Below are 22,710 nucleotides of genomic sequence, written 5' to 3' on the forward strand. Positions count from 1 at the left end.
TCTTGAATAAATAAGGTTAGCTGTCCGTATAAATCCTGCCTTATTTATTACAAAAGTCCTTCTGCAGAAGGCTTGACTTTGTGCCGAGGCTTGTGTTATCTTTTTCACATTGATGATGCCAGGTTATCTGGAAGATAATTCGCTTTTTTAAAATATATAAACTTTGATAGAACTTGTCTGTACTTGGTTTCTGCAAGAGGTGGAAAATTAGGTACATGTAGTAACATCTTGATGTTTTGTCTCAGTGTTAAAAATTAAAAGATGGCTAAAAAGATAGAAGGCTATCTTGACTCGTTTTGATTACATGTTTTTCAGCACCCATAACCCAGGGAACTGGAGTGAACTTCCCAATTGGAGAGCTTCCGAGTCAGCCATATTACCATGACATGAATTCGGGTGTAAATCTACAGAGGTCCTTGTCCTCTCCACCAAGCAGGTAAAAACTTGATATAAGTGCTAATGTGAAAACAGGTTTTACAGTGTAGGACACTAAAAAATACCATCAACAGCCAGCCATTTTATGAATTTCCTCTGATTTTGTGAGGTAGGCTACTTATGTACATTACCACAACCAAGGTACGGATATATATGTTACAAATCTTTTAATTTGAAGTGGTGTCATTATTGCATGTCATTGCTGTTGATACTGAAGACGTTAGTAACTTTTTTGTCAGGGTTTGAAGTGCTCACTAAGTCATCTCCCGGGAGAACGGCTATGCCTTCTGAAACTGCTGCTGAGTTGCAGGAAGGTCTAGGAGCCGCCAGCCTGCTGGCAGGGCTCGATGCCACGGGGCAGTTGCAGGCACAAAGGCTGTCTTTGAGGGCTCCCTCTTGGACCTCTGTCTTGAAAGATATGTTGGGACAGCTACTGTTTCCTGTGGAAAAGGCGTTAGGACAGGTATATAAAGACAAGGTGTCTTTATCCGTAGCATGACCCCAGCTCATGAAAGTGTATTTCCTGCCTCACCCTTACGAGGGTCATTTCCCAGCACAGTGGGAACAAGGAGGAACACGAGAGGTGGTCACAGTCTCTGTAATTTTTGTCAGGGGTCTCCATGTGCCTGCTACAGATGTTTGATCTGAGGGACCCACTTTTTCCGTGCTTCAACCTTGTCCCAACTCTGAGAAAGACCACATTTCCTCCCTCAGTAGCAGCTGCTGGGCCCACAGAGGTGGAGAACCTGCTGTGCCCTCCTTCTGACTCCCAGATAATGTACTACTGTCTGTCACACCCAGGGGCCCCTTGGTTTTCTGAAACTGCCTGATGTACCATGAAGTCATAAGCACTGTTGGTCCTCTCATTGCCCCATGTTTCTGCACCCCTGTGAGTCAGGACAACAATATGATAACAAAAAACATCATGATAACAACAACAACAACAACAATAATAATAATACCACCACCACTAAAAGCTTCATCCTGGTGTTCTTTGGCAGTCAGCGTAACAGCTTTAATATATATTGTAACAAAGAAACTTGACATCACTGTATTGAAGTGCTGCATCATTTTATATAGTGTGACTCGAAATATGGGTCTTTTGTTGTTTTTAATTAAACTAATCTGAAAGGAAATGTCTTTGTTTCAGGTTAGACCTCTTTGAAAAGCTTAGGATTTTGACCTGGTGAAATATAGTAAACTACATTTTTTCCTTATTAACACATTCAGAAAAGTTCCTGTTTTACCTTGGCTTTATTAGCGGTACTTTTCCAGTGCTTTGTTTTGCTTTCATGGTTTCTGCATAGTGTTTAACACTCTCATGACACAACCTTTCTTTGGTAAGTAACAGGAACTGGTTTCTTCGTTGTTCAGCCAAATGCTGGTAGACTTGTATATATTACCCATTCATGCCATCTCCAAAATATTAAATCATATGAAAAATGCAAGCACATACCTGTATTACATATTTTAAAATAACATCATCTATGTAAGTCAATGTAAGCTTTAACATCCACTTTTTTGTGTGCTTTGTATGCCTGAATTACTTTCTATTGAAATACTTGTTGAAATCCAGTTTATATACCACTACTAGCTGCATATCATATTCACTGCCAAATCTCATATTGCTTCAACAGCAAAAGACCCAAAACTATCTCCATAGATGAAAATATGGAGCCAAGTCCAACAGGAGACTTCTATCCTTCTCCAAATTCACCAGCTGCGGGGAGTCGGACATGGCATGAAAGAGATCAAGGTGAGTACCTCGAAGTATATTCAAATATACAATAAATTTCTGCATGTGCCTTTCCATAACTGCAATAAAATGATGGCTTTTTAGAATAATCATCATTTTTCTGTCTGTTACATGTATTTGCTGGTTTTGTAAATGTAGTTAAAACCAACAGTTAACAGGGTATGGTATAAACAACCACATAATAATTTTTCTATCTGGTGACTGCCTTATCTATTGTTTGTTGTAAAGATGTGTGGCAGGTGAGGTACTTGATAGTGTGTATGCTGTGATCATCCCAGCAGGATTCTGAATACAATGGTTTCAAGTGAAAAACAAAATATCTTCATACTATGGTTGAGTCAACACTAGTTTACTCAGTTTTTGTTTTACCATGACAGTCTCCTGTACATGCGTTAGTCCATACTCTGTGACTCAGAGTAGGTCCCATAGTCTCGTTTCTGAAGAGCCCACACATAGCTCTGTGGGACTATATCCAGATGCTAAAGGGTGTTGATAAGTGGTGTTGTGTTTTGGGTTGTCAGAATTAAGCAATATGTTTGTGTGGAGAAGAAAGTTATGGCTGTCAAAACAGTAAAATTAATTGTCATAACTTTTCCTCATGTTATCTGGATGCTTTATGAACCCAGATGCCAGTGTAGTCTTTTCCCTCACCTTTGTGAAGTGAAAATGTGTTTAAACTCATGTGTATTTGAACAGTGTGGGTTAATGTATCCTGTAGCTGAAGTGCTGCAGCTATTTGGAGAGTGTATGAAGTGTACAACACGGTGCAGTATGTGGAATAGAGAAGAAGACACGCCATTGCTTCCTTTGCTGATCTTCCAATGTTTGCCTTCCTTTTCCCTGTCCACTGCTCATCATTGCTCTCAGTTCTTCAGTAACAGATCAACCCTTTGGTCTTACCTCATTTTTATAGTGCTTTAGGCTTCTTTTTTTTCTCTCCTTTTTTTTTCCCACTAAGTTTTTTCTTTAATCTCCATGTGCAAGGTAGCGTGTGACTGGTATTTAATTTAGCTGCCTTTTATTTTCATATTTTCGTTATAGTTGGTCTTCTTCTAATCTGCTTCAAGCCTTCCCTCTGATATGAGTTGTCATTATTAGGCTGTTCCTCTCACACAATGTTTACTAGTCTTTTTCTTTATCATTTTTTTATACTTTTTATTTCTCATGGAGGCTATGATATTTTCTTATTTCTAGCTGCTTGCAGCATTGACTATTGGGTTTGAAAAAAAAATAGCTTGCCTGTGGCTTTGCATAACCAAACTTAAGAACAGCAAAATAGCAGTTCTGCCAGCCATAATCTTCCCCCTTGTGCCAAATATTTTCCCCTGTGACTGCTACCTGTTTTGCCATGACACTTATATTAACTTTTTTTGTAAAAGACGGGATTTTTCCTCAACTAATTTTCATGCTTTTAAAATAAATTATTTTTGTGGTTGTGAGGAGAACAACCCATTGCTCCTCTCTGAAGTGGTCTCCACATATCCCCACTTGTGAAATGAAGTCCTTTTGTGTTGCTGAGTGAGTTGTAGGGGCTTCCCTACAGAGAAATGCTGTGCTGCACGGACAGCTGAACCCAAGTCCTGCTGACAGAGCCTTTCACAGATGGTCTCTGTAGTTCCCAACTATCTCGATTGCTTTTTGGCTCTTGAATCATTCTACTTCCAAAGAACTGTGCTCTGTGAACACTGGATTTGTTCAGTTTTACCAGCCTTCTTCATGTCACATTTATTGGTAGTGAACAATGTTATTGTTCAGATTCCTTGAGTAGGTTTACAATGAACCTTTACTTAATTTCTGTGCCATTGGGTAGCTACTTCAGGACTGAAACAGCCTTTAACTCTCTCTGTGTTTCTTAAACTAGAGAACTCCAAAAGATGAGAAAAAGAGAATAAAAGAGTTGAATCAATGTGTTTTATTTTTGCTTCCTCCCCTGTTCTCCAGCACTGCTGGGTCTAGTGAAATTTTATCAGATCCCTGGCAGAGGGGTTGTCTTTGAGACATTGTGAGGGACTTTGTTTTTTCTGTCCTTAAGATGTTCTTCCATTCCTGCAGAGGGACAGATGTACCACTGTCCAGCCTCAAAACCATTACAGTGGGGGAAGCATAAGCCTTTTACCCCATGCCATTTATGTTTGGCTCCAGTCACTTTCTGAGGTTATGCTGCTGCTGCGGAAACACTGTAAGGTACTGACTGCAATGCTTGTCCTTGGTACCCGGCCACTCTGGGAAGGGCTATGTGGCACCTTCTGGCATATTTGTTCTCCTGCTAGTTTGTTAGGTGCTTGATATCATCTTCCTACTAGCATCTGTCTGTGTAAAGCTCCTTACCAGGTCTTACCAGGATGTGATATTTGTGAAAACCTCTTTTCTGTTTCCTTATGCCTGCAAGAACAAAGATAACAAATAAAAGTTTGGAGGTGCTTTCTATGCCAGAGAGCTCACTGGTACTACTCCCTCTCTCCCATGGAGACCTGCATGTCATATGAGGTTAGGCATAAATGAAAAAAAAAGGAGAAGCTGTTTGAGATCACATTTTTGTTGATCCAATGTCACCAGGGGATGCTCATGTAGTCCCATCAGGCATTGCTTCTCCAGGCAGTCTCCAAAGGTCATCAGCACCAGAAATGTGAATCATTCCACAGTACCCACAAAGGAGAATACGCAGGGGTATCATGTTTATGGATAAGTAGCCTCTCTTTTACTCTCATGCAATTTTAACTTTTCTAAAAGAAACTAAATTAGAAATAGGGTAGATATTAAGATACAGCATTAGAGATTTCAGTTTCATTGTTTCTGTTTTGGACCTGACAGAGCAAAGTCTCTGACTTCTGACCTGAAATGCTGTTATCTGTCCTCTTCCTGTCGTAGTACTTCCAAAAATGTTTTGATAAGATTTCCAGATGTTGTGTTTTATAGTGTGTTTTAGGGGAGTTGGCTGTTTGAAGATGTAATTCTGGGCAGAAATAAGTAAGCTTATTTGAAAAATGGGAACCTCAGATGGCATAAGGTTGGTCAAAGCCAATCCATGAAGGGTTATGAGCAGTGGCTCCGTTATCCAGTGCTCTAGTATTGTTATGCATGTTATCGTTCTGATATAAAAATATAAAAAAACCCTCTAATTAACCACAATTATTATTAAAAATAAATTTTTATTTGTATTTGTTGAAGTTGGATTATAAAGCCTTATTAAAGAAGAAAAAAGCTTGTGAAGCCATGATACTGTCCTTCATTGGCTTGCAAAAGTTTGTGGCTATTTTAAAAACAAATGTAACCAAAAAAGTATGTGTAACAGTTTCAAAAAAACAGATTAAAAAAAAATTACTGTAGATTTACAATGTTGTTTTTGAGTTTACATGCATTCAGTCATGGTGGGAAGATTCTGTAGTTTGTGCCATTATTTTTGCTATGTTAAAATACTTAAAATGTGGCTCTATTTGCATGATTTTTTGAAACAGGTGTGAGATCTTCCTGCAGAGCAAATAGGCAGGTTTATAACTGCAAAGATTTCTCCCAAACCTTCTCTCCACTGTTAGCCTTCCAAGTAACTAACCATCCTCCAAAAATCACAGACCCTGAGAAAGTGAAAAGCCACCTCTGAGAATGGTGCATTATTTAGAAATAGAGCCCTAACATGACAATTAGGAGTTCAGTTTCCCTGTCTGCTCTCATATCTTGTGCAAGTCATTTGTTCTCTCTTGTACCTCAGTTTTTCCAGTTGAATGCCTTAAGAACTTCAATAATGTCTGGATCATGTCTTACTTACATTTCTACCAACTGGAAATATATCTAGATCTGTAAAGTAGTTTGCTGTAAATCTCTTGGAGACTTCCCTTTTTTCAGGTAGCTGTTACTGAATTATTTACATTTCTATATTAAACAAAATTTTGAGTTCCTGCAGCAGTGTCATAATACTTCGTGAAATAGATGGAAGTTGCTGCATGAGTGAATTTGCTGAGTGTTACAGAAATTCTGGGGAGGATAAAATTTTGTACAGTAAAAAAAAAAAAGTCACCCTCCTCATTTGGAAAAGTAAGTTGTTAAAAATACAACAAAAATAGTGACTAGTGCAGTGATTAAAATGTACTTTGGATCTAATAGGCTAAGAACTGTTGGTGAACATCTTGAGTTACTAGCTGGTAAGTAAATCAGATACTCTTTCGTTAACGCGTAAGGAAACAGGAACATCAGAAGAACATAGGTGTGTACACCTATGGCTTCCCTTCTAAAAGCTGGCTTGACAAAGTGCATTAACATAATAGCAGACAATTTCAGTATTTGTCTTTGAGATCTGTTTTACTGTTATAGTATTACAACACTGTATGTTGTAAATAAATAAAACAGGGGTTATTTGCACACTGGTCATGATAGAATTGGAGAGATTCATTTGGATTTCTGTAGTAGTCAGGTGTCTGGAAATACTGAATGTCAATATACAATGAAGTGAATTTTAATTTTACAGTTTCTTCATCATGTTCACTCTCTTACACCTCACCCACCTCTACCAACAGTCAAGACTTGTCAAGATGCCAGCATACCATTAAAACTGAAACAGCTGGACCACCTTCACCCGTTGATTGGCCAGCAGCTGTTGGACCCTCAACTTCTCAGGTCCCGACCCCCTTTGTTGGATACCCCTCTTCTGGACACTTGTCCCCTTTTGCTTTCTCCCCACCCACCGGACACTCCCTCCCCATTGGGGTCCTTCCTGATGGTTCTTTCCTTCTTGGGCCCTCTTCTCATGGACCGTCAAAGATGGACGTTCTCATTTCTGAAGTGAGGGAACTAAAAGAGGAAGTAGTTAATGTGGTCCAGGAGCTGAGAACGGTAACAGATCACCTTGGCTTTTTGGTGGCCCATGTTGGACAGAGTTCAGGATTTTTTCTGGCTCCTGGTGCTTCTTCTGAAGGTTAATGCTATAGAAACTCATAGTCTCCATCTAACAGATTAATTCATCTTGCAAAGCTTTACCTTGATGAATATCTGTTAAATGCATTTCTGTGTTTTTGACTCAGTCCGAGTTCTCAAAACCCTTGTATGTCAAAGCATGCTTTAATGCCATTTGTCTTGTTAGTAACTTCTGTTACATCTGCCTTTGTATTTTTTAATATTTCAAAATACTCTTTAGTCAATGTATACACACACATAGACATACCTTTCATATATATATACACACACCCCCATGCACACCTTAATGATTTATATGAAGTTTCTGTGTTTTTAACTAGTGTAATGTGTGCACAGTAGTCAAATGCTGCCACTTGGTAAGTTTTCATAACTTCACATTCGTAAAGTCAGAGGTATTTTTCAGCAAGAGTAACTTTTCAAAGTGTATTTCCAGAGAAAATTCTTAGCCATGGCTTCTCTTAGCCTGTTGGCTTCTGTGACGCTTAAAGTGGCATCATGGTAACAAACAAGAGCATAAACAAGGAAGGCTTGCCTTGGAGGCCACAAGTTGCATTGTCCTCTTTCTTCCTGGTTGCAGAACAAGACATTGGTAGCGTTCAATGAACGGGAGTTATGTCTACTTGCTAAAAAACAGGTATGATAGTTAAAACAAATTTAAAATCAATAGGGAATCGGTTTACTTTTCATTTCCATAATGGCAATTTTACAAGAGAAACTGCTGGTACATAAAGTAAGTTAAACATTACTGTCACAAAATGAACAGTGCTTCCTTATCCTTACAGCATGAAAGCCTGAAGGAGCTTTCAAATGCTTGTTTAGCTAAAAAGGTAGAGAGAGAGAAAAAAATCCATGAATAAGGACAGCAAAAATGTTATCTTAAAATGAGTGAAGTTGTTTGTACATCAAGAAAATTTACATCGTCCATTGTTGGGTGAGAATGATATTAAGTTTACACTCTCTCCAACAATAAAGCAGCAGAGATTATATCTGTTTTTCTGTGTTTAGAATAGCTTTAGGTCAATTTACAACTTGTTCATAAGTATATTCAAGTATTCAGAGTAATAGATGAGGAAGTTGCTACTCTGGGCAGAGCAAGGACCTGACTTTTCCTTCAGCCCATGTACACTTCAGTTTCTGAATGAATGAAGAGTAATAAAATGTTTAGAAATATGGACAGAAAGACAAATAAAGTAGGAAGCATACAAAAAGGTTTACTTTTTTGCTTTCTTGGAAATGGCTGTTATTTGCTCAATAAAGTCACTGTAAAAAATCTCATTATAGGTTCTTTGTCTTTTATTTTGACTAATCTATTGTGGCAAGGCCTATTACTTAATGTTCTCCATGTGGGATTACTTAGGGCTAGCATACGCATTTCCCACATACAGCAGTGAAAGTTGTAGGTGCAAAAGGAGATTTTTCTTGTATGCGTAGCACTTACTCTGTGGCAATATCCTGTTACATTGATGGTTACTCTAGATATCCTTTGGTTGAAATTAGTTCATAAAATGCATGTCTTAATGCAAGATTTGGCCCAGGAGCTATTAAGTGTAATTGTTGTATCCCAATGTTGCTAAATAAGACATTTCATTATTTTTGAAACTGATCAGCTCCTATTAGAAATTGTAGGTTAAGTTTTATTCTGTATCATCTAACCTATGTGGTGCAGAATATCTTCAGTTACCAAAAGAGTAGGTATCTAGTACCTCATGAATCACAAGTGTCTCCACTGACATTATTTTCCAGTTATGGAACATCCATGAGTTGGAGAAAATGAATTTAGTCCACATCTTGTAACTTTTTTTAGGCATCTCTCCTTTTTGTCTTCATTGATAGATTCTTTGTTTCTGTTCTGTATATGTACATAGGTTCTCAGTTTCTCCTTTTTACTGCTTTCATGCAAACTGTATCAAACTTGATCAAAGTAGTATATTTCAGTGTGAGTTAATGATTTTATCTCAGTTCAAAACCATTCCCCAGATGGATATACAATTAAATTAATATAGCACACCTATTAAACTATCCTAAACTGTAACCAGTATAGACTATAACAGTAATACAAAGGAGGTGCCATAAACTAAATGCTTCTAAATCAACAACTTCCCTTACATTGTTTATCTCAAATGCCTCTTTAGTCTTATTCCATTAGAAATAGGGAATACTTTTTCTGACTTTTGCAGTTAAGGTTACAATATTGATTTCATTTTCCAGCCAAGTTCCTTGGATTCTCAGCATTAATGAGATGTTATAGCTGTGCATTTTTCCTTGGAGTTTGGATGACTTTCTGTAGGATAATTTAATAAATGACTAAAATGTACTCTAAAGTCTTTATAATTTGTTTGTCTTTTTAATTAGATTTTCTCACAGTCTCCCATAATGCTCTTCTATCAGAGCTATCTAGTGGAATCACATCTCCTAAGAATGATTCATAGATGATGAAATGGCCCAGTTTGTTTCTGAAGTGTAAAGTTAAATAAAAAAGTAGCTGAGTACCTAAAGTACACTGTAACTGCTTAAGGCTTATTTATTGCAGTGCAGAGTACTTGGGGCCTCATGTGGGTTTGTTGATGACTATATATATATATATTTGTTATAGTACATTCCTTGTGGCAGCACATTGTATTTTTGGTCTCCTGCTTTATATATCTAACTCCAAAGTTGGCCTCTTTACTTGCAGTGTCTGCTCCATGTTTAACAGGTGGTCACACCACTGAGCTCTGAGTTACTCCCAGGTACTTCCCATACGGCATCTGATGGGCTGTGCTGGTACAGAGGTGGTTGGATAAACTGAGTCTGCAGCTGTGGGAAAAAGTGAAGCGGGAGAGGCTGACGAGGTGAAGTCTGGCACTCTGCCCCCTTGGGTCGTTGCGGAGCCGGTGGAGGCATTCTCACCTCCCTCCAACAGCAGCACCCCAGCTCCCCATGGTCTCCTTGTTTCTGATATGAGGCATGCACGGTGAGGAAGGCTGGCCAGCTTTGTGCCAGCAGACCAGTGCATGGAAAAAAATGGGTTTTTTTCTTCTCACAAGAAATAGTACAGGTATGATAACGCAGCCATGCTGATTATGAACATTTCCTGAGAGGTTTACTGTTACTTCCTGATGAGGAGTGGCAAGGTGGGTTTGAAGGATGAGAATGAAGAATTGCTGCCCGCTGTTCTTGCTGGATAGCATGCCATAGTTTCAGCCTGATCTTAGTGGGAATAGATGTAAATTTAAATAGGAATAATCTCTTCAGTATGGCAGTTAATTACTTACATGTCATATGACAGTGTCAAACAACTGTTAAGGGATTAGGTCCGTATGTCCCGTCCTACTGTTAAGTATTTTTTGAAATTACTTTGGGATGTGGATGTTTTTGATATGTACATATTCAAGATTAATGCTCTAATCTGACCATCATATCTTTACTCTTCTCCTGTTTTATAAACTGAGTTTTGTTAAAACTGAAAAATTGAAAAAAAAAGTTAATTTTAGGAAATGTGTATGCAGCTTTCCCCATTACCCTAACTTAAATAACCATAAACTAGAATTATAGTTTTGAAAATCTAGTGTATGTAATTTTAATGGGAACTGCACTGAGTTGTTTTGCTTTCTGCCCGTAAAAAGTAAGATAATCAGTAATGCAATGGAGAAATTTGATTGTCCAACTTTATACAGTTAGTCACGCACACCAACAAAAAGCATCCTACAACTTGTTTGTACAGAGACTCATCTGGGTGTCCGCCCCCTTCCCCCTCCCCCAGTATGCTGGGAGATGTAAGGGGAAGGTAGATACAGCCCTTTTATCCTATGTCTAAAGCTCTTTCAGTTGAGGAAAAGAAAATTGTCAAGGTTAACACATCCCACAGAATGTAGCTGTTGGCAATGGAGTACACTACTCTGCAGATTTGCTTGTGGGTAAGGATGAGAAGAATGGCATGTTTACTCCATCTAAAGGGTTTCTGACTCTCATGTTTTTGTTGTCTGAAAATTCTTGCATCACTTTCTTCTCTTATCTAGATTAATACTTATTAAGCAATGCAAAAGAGAATAATGTAATTTATTAGAAAAGAATAATAGAGAATGAACAAGGAAATAATTCAGTTCCTATTGCAAGAAATTTACTCTTGTTTTCCTGTAGCTTTTCTGAATTGCAATATTGTTGTAGTGTTTTGCTCACCAGCTTGCAGTACTGAAAATGCCTTTGGAAGAAATTCTGGTCTAGTTCCTCTTCTTAGGTTTTTCACTACAAACCACAAAAGGTAATACATTGAAATGGTTTCTCTGTTGTGAAATGGCAAAACAGCACAACAGAGTGCTTGATTAGCCTTGGGCATGGTTCCTGATAGGAAAACCAGTGTCACAGTCTGATAGACTGAATTGTGCAATATCGGAGGTGTGCCTGTGAAAATAACGTTGGCACTAAGTAGGCTGATTTGAAGATGGGAGGTTACTAAATCTTTGTACACTGAAATGTTATACTCTAGTATAAAATTTTCATATGCAAAACGCTTTTCTACACTTTCTACTTGATGTAGAAGCAAAAATCAAACTGAGATCAGGTTTTTAAATGTGTAGAGAGCAGCTCTCTTCAAACCTTAACATTGGCTACTCCTCAAGTTCAGAACACTCTCAGCTGCTAAGCAATGTGAATATATATCTTCATGCAAGACCTCACTGTTTCTCTCAAAAACGAGTACAAGGGCCTTCACACTGAGAATTGCCATACGTGTCTCAGAAAGTCGTGGAACAGAACTGATTATGATTTGGTTTTTTTGTTTTGTTGATTTTCCACTCAGGAAAACATTGATTGTGAGAACTGAATTTTTCATGGAAATAAGTAATTTAATTTTTAGGAGGGTTTCTCTGCGGTCCAAGATAAAACTTACAGTGAGGGGGAATGAGAACCCAACAAGCCAATGATTAGGGCACAGATTTGGATGATGGGAGTGCTAAAAGCAAAGCCTGATCTCTGCCTGGTACTGAACAGGATTTCTAGCAAGTCTTTCTCTGTTCATCAAGTATCTCAGACACGAAGATGTTCAGGCACATCTGTCTTTCTGTCCTATTTATTCACAAAAATATGTCACCATTCCTTTTATTATGAAGAAGATAAATGAATTAAAATGTTTTGATTTTCAGGATTCTTGGTTTCCATCCAGCCCCAGTGCCATGTCTTTAGGACAGATATAACAAAGCCTTTTTTCTTACAAATGAGAGGTGGTTGTGCTGTAGAGTCACTCAGCTGTCAATATTCAGTGTTAGGTGCCTTATTAAGACCTACAGTTGAGAAATTCAGAATGCTTACAGCATTAAAGGAAATCAAACTGAGCACATCTGAAAATTGGTGATGCTGGCTCTGCCTGTGCAGAGTGGCTCTGCTCGTTCTTCACATGCACAGGTGTAAAACACAACTGATTCTGGGATTTGTCATGATTCATCATCATCATCATACAGCTATCCAATGTGAATTTAAAATTTTGCTTCAGTTTTCACACATGCTTCACACAAGCGTACCTACCAGATGTGGTGGAGGCAGTGGAGAGTGAGGCCCAGCTGTGTGTGATCTATGTAGTGTATTCTGCCAATAGATATCCCAGGTACTGCCTCTGACACAGAGTTTAAAACTGAAAGGGTGCCTCTTACAGCTTGCCAGTGGTGCTATGGGCTCCATAGATTTCCTGCTTTCACTGTGGTTATACATACAGTAAGCTGAACGTTCTTTTATCTTCCTTTCTCTGGAGGTGATGCTACACTGATGAGTTGTAAACTAATCTTTACAGATTGTTGTCTGCAGGAGCATACCTTGTAAAGAAAGACTTGTGAAACAAAGCAGTACAAAAGATATCAATAAGAAGAGTTAAAGCCAAACCGGATTAAAAGAGATTTTAGTATTTGTTTATCATTTCTTCTTACTCTGCTTGTGAGCATGTCTCATGAGCAAGAAAGATAACCTGACATGTTGTGGTGGTGAGCAAGAAAGCAGGTCAGGTGTCCAGAAACAGGCAGGTGGATGTCTGAACTTGCTCTGGATCACTGCTCGATTCCAGACGATTTCTCCTAACAGGTGTCTTGCTGAGTGGTGTGCCAAGGTGACATTCGTCCAGGGAACAGCCTGGATGACAAGCTGCTTCAGACTGAGAAAGAGGGTCTTTGCTTTGATGAGGAAATTGCCAAAACTCTTGTCTCATTAGTGTTTCCTAAGGTTCTTTGGAAGGGAACAACAGTTTAATTAGAGGCTGACGTAAACACGTTTCTGCACACTTTCCCTGCAGCATTTTATCACATTAGAATTGATCAAAATTGTTGCCGTGGGCTGTCTTCAACAGCTATACATCTGGAGCACCATTTGTGCAAGCTGCTGATGAACAGGCTACATACGCTACGCTTCACAGCAGCTCTTCTGCCTTCTTATGCAGATAGATTTACCTTGTTGGGAGATGAGATGATCTAACTCCTTTTATTTGCATAAGCCCTTTTTTTCCTTTGAAGTGATGCTTTAAAATGTATAAATAACATGCCACCATTTGCGTGCATACGTACTGTATCTCCACAATAATATGAGAATATGGGCAAGAGTGATTCGGAACAGCACTGAGACTTTAAAAAAAAAAAAAAAAGCCCATTTTTCACATTTGAAGAAAGTTCTCGGCAGGAGTCTGATTAATGTTGAACTTCTGATAACTTTGTCCAAGTACTTTTGGCATCTTTCTGCTTTTCATTGGTACTTAACATTTTTTCCAAAAGTCTAAAAATAAATCACGCTTGAAACTGTTTTATTTTCATTCTCAAAGTAGTAAGGATTGGAATCTCATTCCTGAAACTTTGACACAGATGTTAGAGCAAGCGGCCTATTTTTGTGACCTCTCTTTGTCATTCGTTATGTAATTATCAGTATATAGCTAAGCTCTATGTAGCTACTAGACTATATCTCATGATGCGGAAAAAAAAAGATGTGGTTTAAAATGAGATAAAAGTGTATTTTCTATTACGTAGAAGCTACTAGTAAAATCTGATGAAGTCTCACTGTCACTGTAACTCATTCTACTTTATTTAAAGGCACTATTTCTTACAACAAAATTAAAGATAGTGAAAAACTGCTTTGCGTTCCCCCCCCGCTTCCCCCTCCCTTTTTGTTCTTGTAACTAGTAACTCCCTGAAGAAATGTAACTTGCGTGTTTTCCTATTAAAGCTCTAAGCCTCTTCTCTTGGTCAAGGAGGAGACGGCTGCAGCCTTTCTTCCTAACCTATGCAAACAGTTATTGTTCTGTCGCCCCTGTCGCTGCATCTGTTACTTGGCAGTGGCAGGAGTGTGAATGCTCCGTTGGGATGGCCAGGCACATGCGGGGAGAGCTGCGGGGGCAGCGAGGGGAAGGGGCTATCTGAATTACTTCTCAATGCGAAGTGCATTGTTTTAACAAGGAAGCTGCTGCCCCCACTTCAGCCGTTGCTCTTTGCAGTTGCCCGTGCTATATATGACGAGTCTCCTTCTGAAAGCAGTTCACGGTGGTGTGCTGTTCAGCGCACGTTACAGTCATTGTTTTGGTGGGTAATGAGTATATTTATGGCAGTGCTGTGTTTTCTATTCGTGACTACCGGTCATGTTCACTTTGGTGAGGAAAACAATCTTCTGTATGAGAAGTTCATTGTGTTTTCTTTGTAAATTATCATGTCTGTTTTCTCTGTGCTAACTACAGTTCTTACTTCTGTAAAGTAGGAGCAGGAATAAATTGCACATTTTTAAAGCAAATGCTAGGGTTATCATAGCCACCAATCTCCTTTTCAGTAGATTCTTTTCAAATTAGTGATGCCACTGGGGGGTTAATGGATACTCTGATTATATTGCACTTCATATAGCATACTTCTTTTGAGCAACTAAAATATTTTCATTTTGAAAAACACAACAACTTTTGCTTGTTTAATGAAGTAACAGTCACCAACCAAATTAAATCTCTGTTGCGTTCCAGAAATCAGAGCTGCTGACGCATGCAGATGTTCAGGAGCTAGGCAACTCTTTCTTTCATGAGTTCGTTTGTTGAATATGAGCTTTACATAAGGAAAAGATTTTCCACTTCCAGCCCATAGTTTGTTTTTTCCTTAGGGAGATTTAAATGCAGTACTTTTCATTTGAAATAAAATTAAACTGTTTGTACATTCTCTCTTTTGTCATAGCCTATACGTGGTAGAGTCAACAAGATACTTGATAAGTTCTGTGACAAGTACTGATGACCACAGCACTGTAGCGGGAGGCTGTGTCTACAAGCTATTAGGCACACTTACCTTTTTTTGTCAGACTGTAATATTGCAGTGTTTCTGTAGAGACAGAGATTGTGCATGCACAGAATGACAGTACAAAGACAATAGCTGGTTAATTTTGTCCTGGGCTTTTATAAAACCCTCCATATGTTGCGGAGGTGTGAGAATTTTCTTGCTCTGATGGAACTAGGGCCTTGTATGAAAGAGCTAGGGCTGGCATTTGAGCAGCAAATAAAACATAATGAAATATTTGAAAATCATTCTAGAATTAACGTGCCTTCTAATCATGGTTTGCCTATGCAAAACTCAATTTGAAAAAATTCAGTCTTGCAATTTTAAAAATTATTTCTTAGATTGGCAGAAGGTATTCAAGAAAACTATAACCGTTTGGCAACTTTGTCTTTGCTACCTGCTGATAAATTCAGAGAAACAAAATATTCCTCCATTTTCTTCCTCAACAACAATTTATTTACCAGATTTTTGTAAGACAGCTAGAGGTTCCTCTGACAGCACTCTGTGTTTTTGATAGCAACATAAAATTGTAACAGATCAGCGTAATGAAAAGCATGCAGTAACCTTTGTTGTATCTGTTAAAACTGAGTAAGTGCTGAATTGCTCTGTTTTAAAGCAATTCCTCGCTCTTGCTGAATGTTACGCTGAATGAGATCCTTTCTCAGCAGCCTTCTTGCAGAGGTGAACCTTGCAGGGCATCTGGGAGGCCAGCAGCCGTGGCAGTCAGAACCGCAGGGGAGCAGGGGAGCTGCAGGGGAGTGCTGGAGGGGCACCATCAATGTCTGCTCTGGGCTCTGCAGGCCTTGGCAGCAGGATGGGGCAGAGAGGACAAGCGGTCTCTTGGTTTGACGGGTCCTGTGCTAAGTATGGCTTTGAGGGTGGAAACCCACTCTTGAAGTCCAGCTGGTTCAGAAAGCACTGGTCTGATTTGGTCTCCGTAGGGCGCTCACATTTTGCAGGCCTGTCTCTGACTTCCAAAATGATTGTATCATCTCCTCCAGAATAGCATAATACTGTGTGCCAATATTAAAAGTGCCAAAATCACTCTAAGCGCTAACACGGTCCATGTAGGAAAGTTAGCTGCAACATGGCCCCACTCCAGTAAAGTACTTAAGAAATGACCTTTGCTTAAAACACGGGTTAGTTCCATTGATGTGAAATGAAACCCACTTATGATCTTGATGTGTGTCCTACAAAAATATTATAATTAACTTTGAAATAATTTGGTGCAAAGTCCAACAAATATTGTTTAATTAATTTAAACTGTCAGAAAGAATCCAGTATTTTTGCTTTCTAAATGCAGTATCAGTAGCCCTGCATGGTAGAAATCACACATTTGTCCCTGCCAGTTTGTTATCTTCATGCAGTGAGCTCTAAAGAGATGTTATTGTTGATAGGGAAACTGGAAGGAAGAGGTGGGAAGGCCCTACTTGAGACATGGAAAATATGAGACAGGGAAGTTAAAGTATCCTTTATTCTTAGGGAGGTTACATTGTTTCACTATGGTTTTGGGAAGGGTAAGGGATGGGTTTTGAAATAACAAAATAATAAATACCATAAACCGGCGTATGTAAGGCAGTTACTGTACACACCTGAGTGTAGGTGTTCCATTAAAAAGTGCAATAAAGATTATGTGGCTGTTGAAGGAGCAGATGATTTGGTGATGTTCTGGGGAGCTGAGAAGTGTCTAGAAAGGTTCTGAAGACATGCATTTCTTCCCTGTTTGGCTTGTCTGGTATGAAAGGAATGTAGTTTCTGTTTTGCAGGACAAAGACCAGTTAGGGGATTATTGTTCATTCTCAAGTTTGAAAGCAATAGTTTAAAATTAGTTTATTGGTCATAGGGGAGTTAGGTCACCAAACAATATTTATGCAAGAACAGTAAAAATAAGTGTCTTCGGTCTACAAATTGCTGTGTCCTGATACGGGCTTCTAAGCTAATGTCACTGTTCTATTGCTTTTCTATTGCAGATATGTCTTCTCCTACAATGAAGAAACCTGAAAAGCCTTTGTTTAGCCCTACTTCTCCCCAGGATTCTTCACCGAGACTGAGCACTTTTCCCCAGCATCACCACCCAGGAATCCCAGGAGTTGCACACAGTGGTGAGGGTTATGGAGGAGGAAGAAATATCTCCTTATCCATTTTGTCTCTGAAATACCTCCTTATTCATTTTGTCTGTTCTCCTTTCCTACAATCAGATTGTGATGCATTTTTGGAGGCTTTCTTAGAGACCTAATCCCGTTTATAATACCAATGACAGTAGAAATATAAGAGGTTGGGGTATCCTTGCAGGAACGCTCATTGAACTCAATTCAGGTAGTCTGACTACTGCAAGTTACCGGAAAGGATTTAGGATTAACCAGTGAATAAAATAAACTGTAAAATGCATTAAGAAAGTGACAGAGGAAAAATCCTCCCCATCTTTCCTCCTTCCATCTACATCCTTTTTTATTATTGTTGCTATAACTATGTTGTGATTAAATACCAGAATAGGTAGGGTTAAATGCACAAGAGAAGTCACAACCATGGTCACTATGTGACACAATGAAATAAGTACCAGTGCTTCTTTTGAATGCTCTGTCTAAAGAGACAGAATTCTGATAAATATTTTTCAACATCTGTTTTCTGAAATCCATAGTAAATCCATAGTAAAACTTCACTTGAAGTGTGAAGGAGACACTTGAAATGTGGTAGAATGCATGTTATCTTGAGTGTTTCTCTGGAATGACAGGAAAATTCCAGCATCATGGTCTGTTTTATTTTAGAGGTGAGAGTGACCTTGATTCTTCAGATAATAACACGGTCCTTGGAAGTCTCCCCTCAGCAGCTCATCCTGCTTCCTTATAAATTGCATATAAAGGGATTCATTTCTTGAGCACAGCTGGGTGACTAGAGGAATAAAGCAGACTTGAGGACTCTTTCTTCTTTTTAACATGCAGTTCTGCTTTGAGAAGTTTCTGTTTTGTGATTTCTCCACGATTTCAAGTTCCTCTCTTTCAATTCATGTGTAAGGACTCTTTTCCCCTTAACATGCACTTATTATGAAAGTGAGCCTGGACTCATTCTGGTCTCTGTCAGGTTTCCACTATCAGGAAATACTCAAGCACATCAGAGGCGCTGGGTGAAATGGAAGGGATAGATTTCTGCTCACTTTTGTTTGTTTTGCACAGCTCCCACGCGTCAGAGCAGTAACTAATGTTTTATCAGTAAACTGAACTGGTGGGGCTGTGATTAAAATGAGCCTGTCACAAAAGAAGCTTCCATAATTATTATTGACCCTATACTTACGTGTAGGTCTTCGTATTTTCTTTAATGTATAATTTTAAGATATATGTATTTGAGTGACAGTCATAATCTAATTTGTAGATGAGCTATTTACTTGCTAGGAAACCTGATTTCTATCTGTGTAGCCTGTTCTGTCATGGTTTTGAGATTTGCAAGGTTTTGATTACCAAGTACAGCAATTTTGGAACATCCCTACTACTGTTTTTTCTTGGGCAAACTATGACTTGGTTCCAGCTCAAAAATAGCAAGTAATTTAAAAATTAAGTTGAAAAAACCCAAAGATATGAGAGGTGGTCCAGAAGAGCAGTGTTGGTGTGCTTGTGCTGATACAGTATAGAACCATGAGCAGTTTATGAAATACCTTGCTTATACAGTCCTGATTTTGTACCCTCCCACTAATGAAAATGAAAACACAGTTGTCCTTTCTCTTCTTCCGTTGAACTCAGTACCTCCTTTTTAACCCATTGCCAAGTAGGTGCCCTCTAGGTGTGTAATGAGAGTGGTAAGTGGGTTGTTGTGGGCAATGTGACTGAAGAACACTCTCCACTCCCAGCAGGACGACTCGGCGGCAGCAGCAGGATATGCTGTACACTCCTTTCACTGTGAAAACATTGCAGGTTGTTTAGACATTACATAAAGTCTATAGATGGAGAAGTGTGTGTTTGTAGGGGCTGGGAAGAAAGAGAAAGCAAAGAAAAATATATATAGGGTAGATACTTTTTTGTTTGTCAGAGATATTTTTATTGGATGGCTTGGTTTCCCAGGCCCTGAAGTGGAATGTTCATTAGCATTTTCGCAAAGCTCAGCTAATGCTCATGGCACTATTGATGAGTAGCTGCTACTTCCTCCCCACGTGAGGCAGGTGGAGTGCAATGCAATGAGGAACCACTAACTGTTTCTTAGACTTGGTGACTTTACCCTCCTCTGTTGGAGTGCTGTGGATAAAAGTGTAGGTTTTATTTATTGAGTAAAATATTTGTTTGGTTTATTTGGGCTCCAGATGGGAAAACTGTGTAACTGAAATGTCTTTTATGCTGGAGAATGATTACTGTTTAAAGAAAATAAGAAAAAATATGATGGCATAGCCCACAAACCCAAAACAAGATAGAGTATTTATGAATTTGAAACAGTAGCACTTTCAATTGCCTGGAGTGATGTGAGAGGAGGACACGTAAGTTTTTCTGTAAAGATGCCATGAAGCAAGAGTGCAGTGTCCTGATTTATAAATGACTTTCTGTTTTTCTTGCTGTAACACAGAGGTGAAGAATTTTAGAAGAAACAAGATGCGAAGTAATTTTAATTTTATTTTATCTTCTCCAGTCATCTCAACTAGAACTCCACCTCCACCTTCACCATTGCCATTTCCAGCACAAGCTATTCTCCCTCCTGCCCCGTCTAGCTACTTCTCTCATCCAACGATCAGATATCCTCCCCACCTGAATCCTCAGGATACTCTGAAGAATTATGTACCTTCTTACGACCCGTCCAGCCCGCAGACTAGCCAGGTACTGTAAAAAAATGCGAATCCTCCAAAAGAGATCCAATGAGGAATGTGTGTCTTCCAGGGTGCCTAGACCGGTATCTCACTATTTGTGGTCTCAGAGCAAGCTGGGAGCTGGCATATAAGTGTATAAGCATATATCCAGCAACTTTTCCTGCTCAGCATGGTTGAATAAAGGGCGCGCATCCACTCACTGTTCCTCTGTTGAACACAAGAAAAATACTTGTCTTGAGCGACCCAGCAGCACTAACAGGGTAGGTCCTGGTGCCACATCCCTCCTGCAGGCTGGGCGCATCTGTGGCCATGCAGGGCTGCAGGGGATGAAGCTCCTGCTGCCAGATGGAACAAGGAGTGCACTGGTGCGTAAGGGCGCATGCATACACACACACGGACGTACAGGTATATTGATAGACCGACAATGGAAATAAACTCTGGCAAGGTAATGCGTGCCTTGTTTTGTAGGCACCTGACCTTTCCTTGCACAGATGCAAAGAATTACTGCAGTGAGCGTAGCACAGACCCACAAAATGGTTTTTCTTCCCTTTGTAGAGAACATGCTGCTACACCGACTCAGACTTGTCTCTGATATGGGAAATGAACATGGGTTTCATTAGCGAAGTAATTTGTGAAGGACTGTGTGCAAATGGCTTTCCATGATAGCATCAGCAGATAGCTTTAGCATGTGATCTGCTCTATAGGATAAACTGCAGTTGAGACTTGGTCTGTCAATACTTGGAGTATTTCCAGTGTCAGTGTAATGTAATCTTTGCCACTCAGGCTGTTATTTATTTTTGATGCCTTGTCTGAAAGACGCCTGTGGAGCCCTGTAGCTTGTGCTTCAGCATGGTTTTTTTGGAAGAGCCTTGGGAATATAAGCTGGAGAGAAAACGGTCAGGTTTTCCTGCTCCTAAGAGTTAGGTTACTTTGGAAAGACTGACCTATCAGGGACAAAGGGATTGCTGTGACAGCATTTTGTTTTGGGCTTTGTTTTGTGTTGTTTTTCACCAATAATGACAGGCCTCTCAGCCTGCGTTTCAGGCACAACAGCAACAGAACTCAAGACTGAATCAAACTTTCTATGTTGAATAATAGATACGTCCCTTCTGGGCTGTTCAGAAGGTCATTGTGGCTATCGCCTCCATGAGCTAATGCTCTGGTCCAGCTGCGTGACTTTCTACATATTTTAAAAAAAAAAAAAAAAAAAAAAGTGAGTCTGTGAAATAAAAATTTGCTTTGAAGTGAGAAATCCTAACGTTATTTTTATTGGTTACAATATTAATGCAAATTAAACGAAAAAGTGAAAATGGAGTATGTCGGCTGTAGAATACAAATTGCTATCTGCGCATGGATTAAAAGTCTTTCAGTCCCATATAGCATTTTTGCAGAGACTCAGCTGGGAATGTTGCATGCAGGACCTGATTTTAATTTGTGCAAAATTTCCATGAATAACAAAGTCTAATTAAGACATCCATTAAAAGTCCTTAACGTTAATTCAGTGTGGAAAATCTTAGAGTTCTGTTGGATTTTTTTTTTAAACTGATGTCTTAATTAGGCACTATTAAGGGAAAAATTATGCAAATTAAAATCAGGCCCTTACTGTTATGCATTTCTTTAATTATTCAGTGCTTGTTTTACTTACATTTTAATTTCTTATATATATTAAAAGAGCAGATTAGGTGATAATCTCTCTGGATTGTTCAGTGTTCTGCTTTGGATCATTGCTAAAAAATACAACATCTCAATGAAGTATCTGACTTTCTTTCAGACAGTTGACAAATATGTCTTATGATTTTAATATTGAGGAGTATATTCATTGAGCAGGAGAAGCGCTTTCAACTCTTTGTCCACCAAGAGTCTTGCTCTTGTCCCTTATCTGTGGTTCAAAGATTAATCTTTAGACCTTAGGACAAGATAAAATTTTACTCTGCTGATTGTTTTCAGAGTAGTAGCAAACTCAAAACACTTCCTATTCTTGTGTTGTGTCACCATAGGGGATAACAGGCCAGACTGGCCTCAATTTACTACTTTTGTCACCTTTCATAACCTTTATATTAGGGTAATGTTTTTCATTTCATTTGATGTTTGATTTAGCTCCAGAGAAGAGGAGACGGGGTTAAACAACACCAAGTATGGGATTACAGACATCTGCATCAGCTGTTCTACACAGTTTATTATCATTAATCACTATTATTAGTGGAATCTCTTTTAAATTTAATTCTTTAAAGTTCACCCCTGAAATCTGCTGTACATTAGAGGAGTTGCATGCCCAGTCATAATATCTCTAAATAGAACAGTTAAAGGATGGCTGTACAAAAAGTAAACCAGCAAGAATAATTTTTTGCTTAGGAAGAGAAGAAGCAGCCGCCTGTGAAGTTCAGTGACAAAAGGGAATTGTTCTGATACAATGGCACGCTTTGAGCCAAACCAGTTTTTCTTTTCTAAATAAAACATGAATTTTTATTCAAACAAATTTAATTATTATAAAATGCAAAACTGCATCTGTAGGAATACCACATCAAATTTAATTATACTTTCCCACCTCAAAACATACTCATTTGGATTTCAAAAGGAGAACTATGATG

General features: G+C 38.9%; 1 protein-coding gene across 8 annotated transcripts in view; it reads left to right on the plus strand.

Annotated features, from left to right (window-relative positions):
* Window positions 1-22,710, plus strand: part of NFIB (nuclear factor I B) — a 176,895-nt gene that overhangs the window by 114,682 nt on the left and 39,503 nt on the right. For 7 of the 8 annotated variants that reach the window (XM_063319683.1, XM_063319684.1, XM_063319688.1 and 4 more), the window contains exons 5-8: window positions 316-436; window positions 2,073-2,191; window positions 17,313-17,444; window positions 19,948-20,132. In XM_063319683.1, the coding sequence (XP_063175753.1) occupies window positions 316-436; window positions 2,073-2,191; window positions 17,313-17,444; window positions 19,948-20,132 (557 nt within the window). Of the gene's footprint in view, window positions 1-315; window positions 437-2,072; window positions 2,192-6,650; window positions 7,530-17,312; window positions 17,445-19,947; window positions 20,133-22,710 lie in introns of those variants that run through there. The other variant, XM_063319689.1, reaches the window with a different exon arrangement.

This window comes from Chroicocephalus ridibundus, chromosome Z, assembly GCF_963924245.1.
Source record: "Chroicocephalus ridibundus chromosome Z, bChrRid1.1, whole genome shotgun sequence".
NCBI classification, from domain to species: Eukaryota; Metazoa; Chordata; class Aves; order Charadriiformes; family Laridae; genus Chroicocephalus; species Chroicocephalus ridibundus.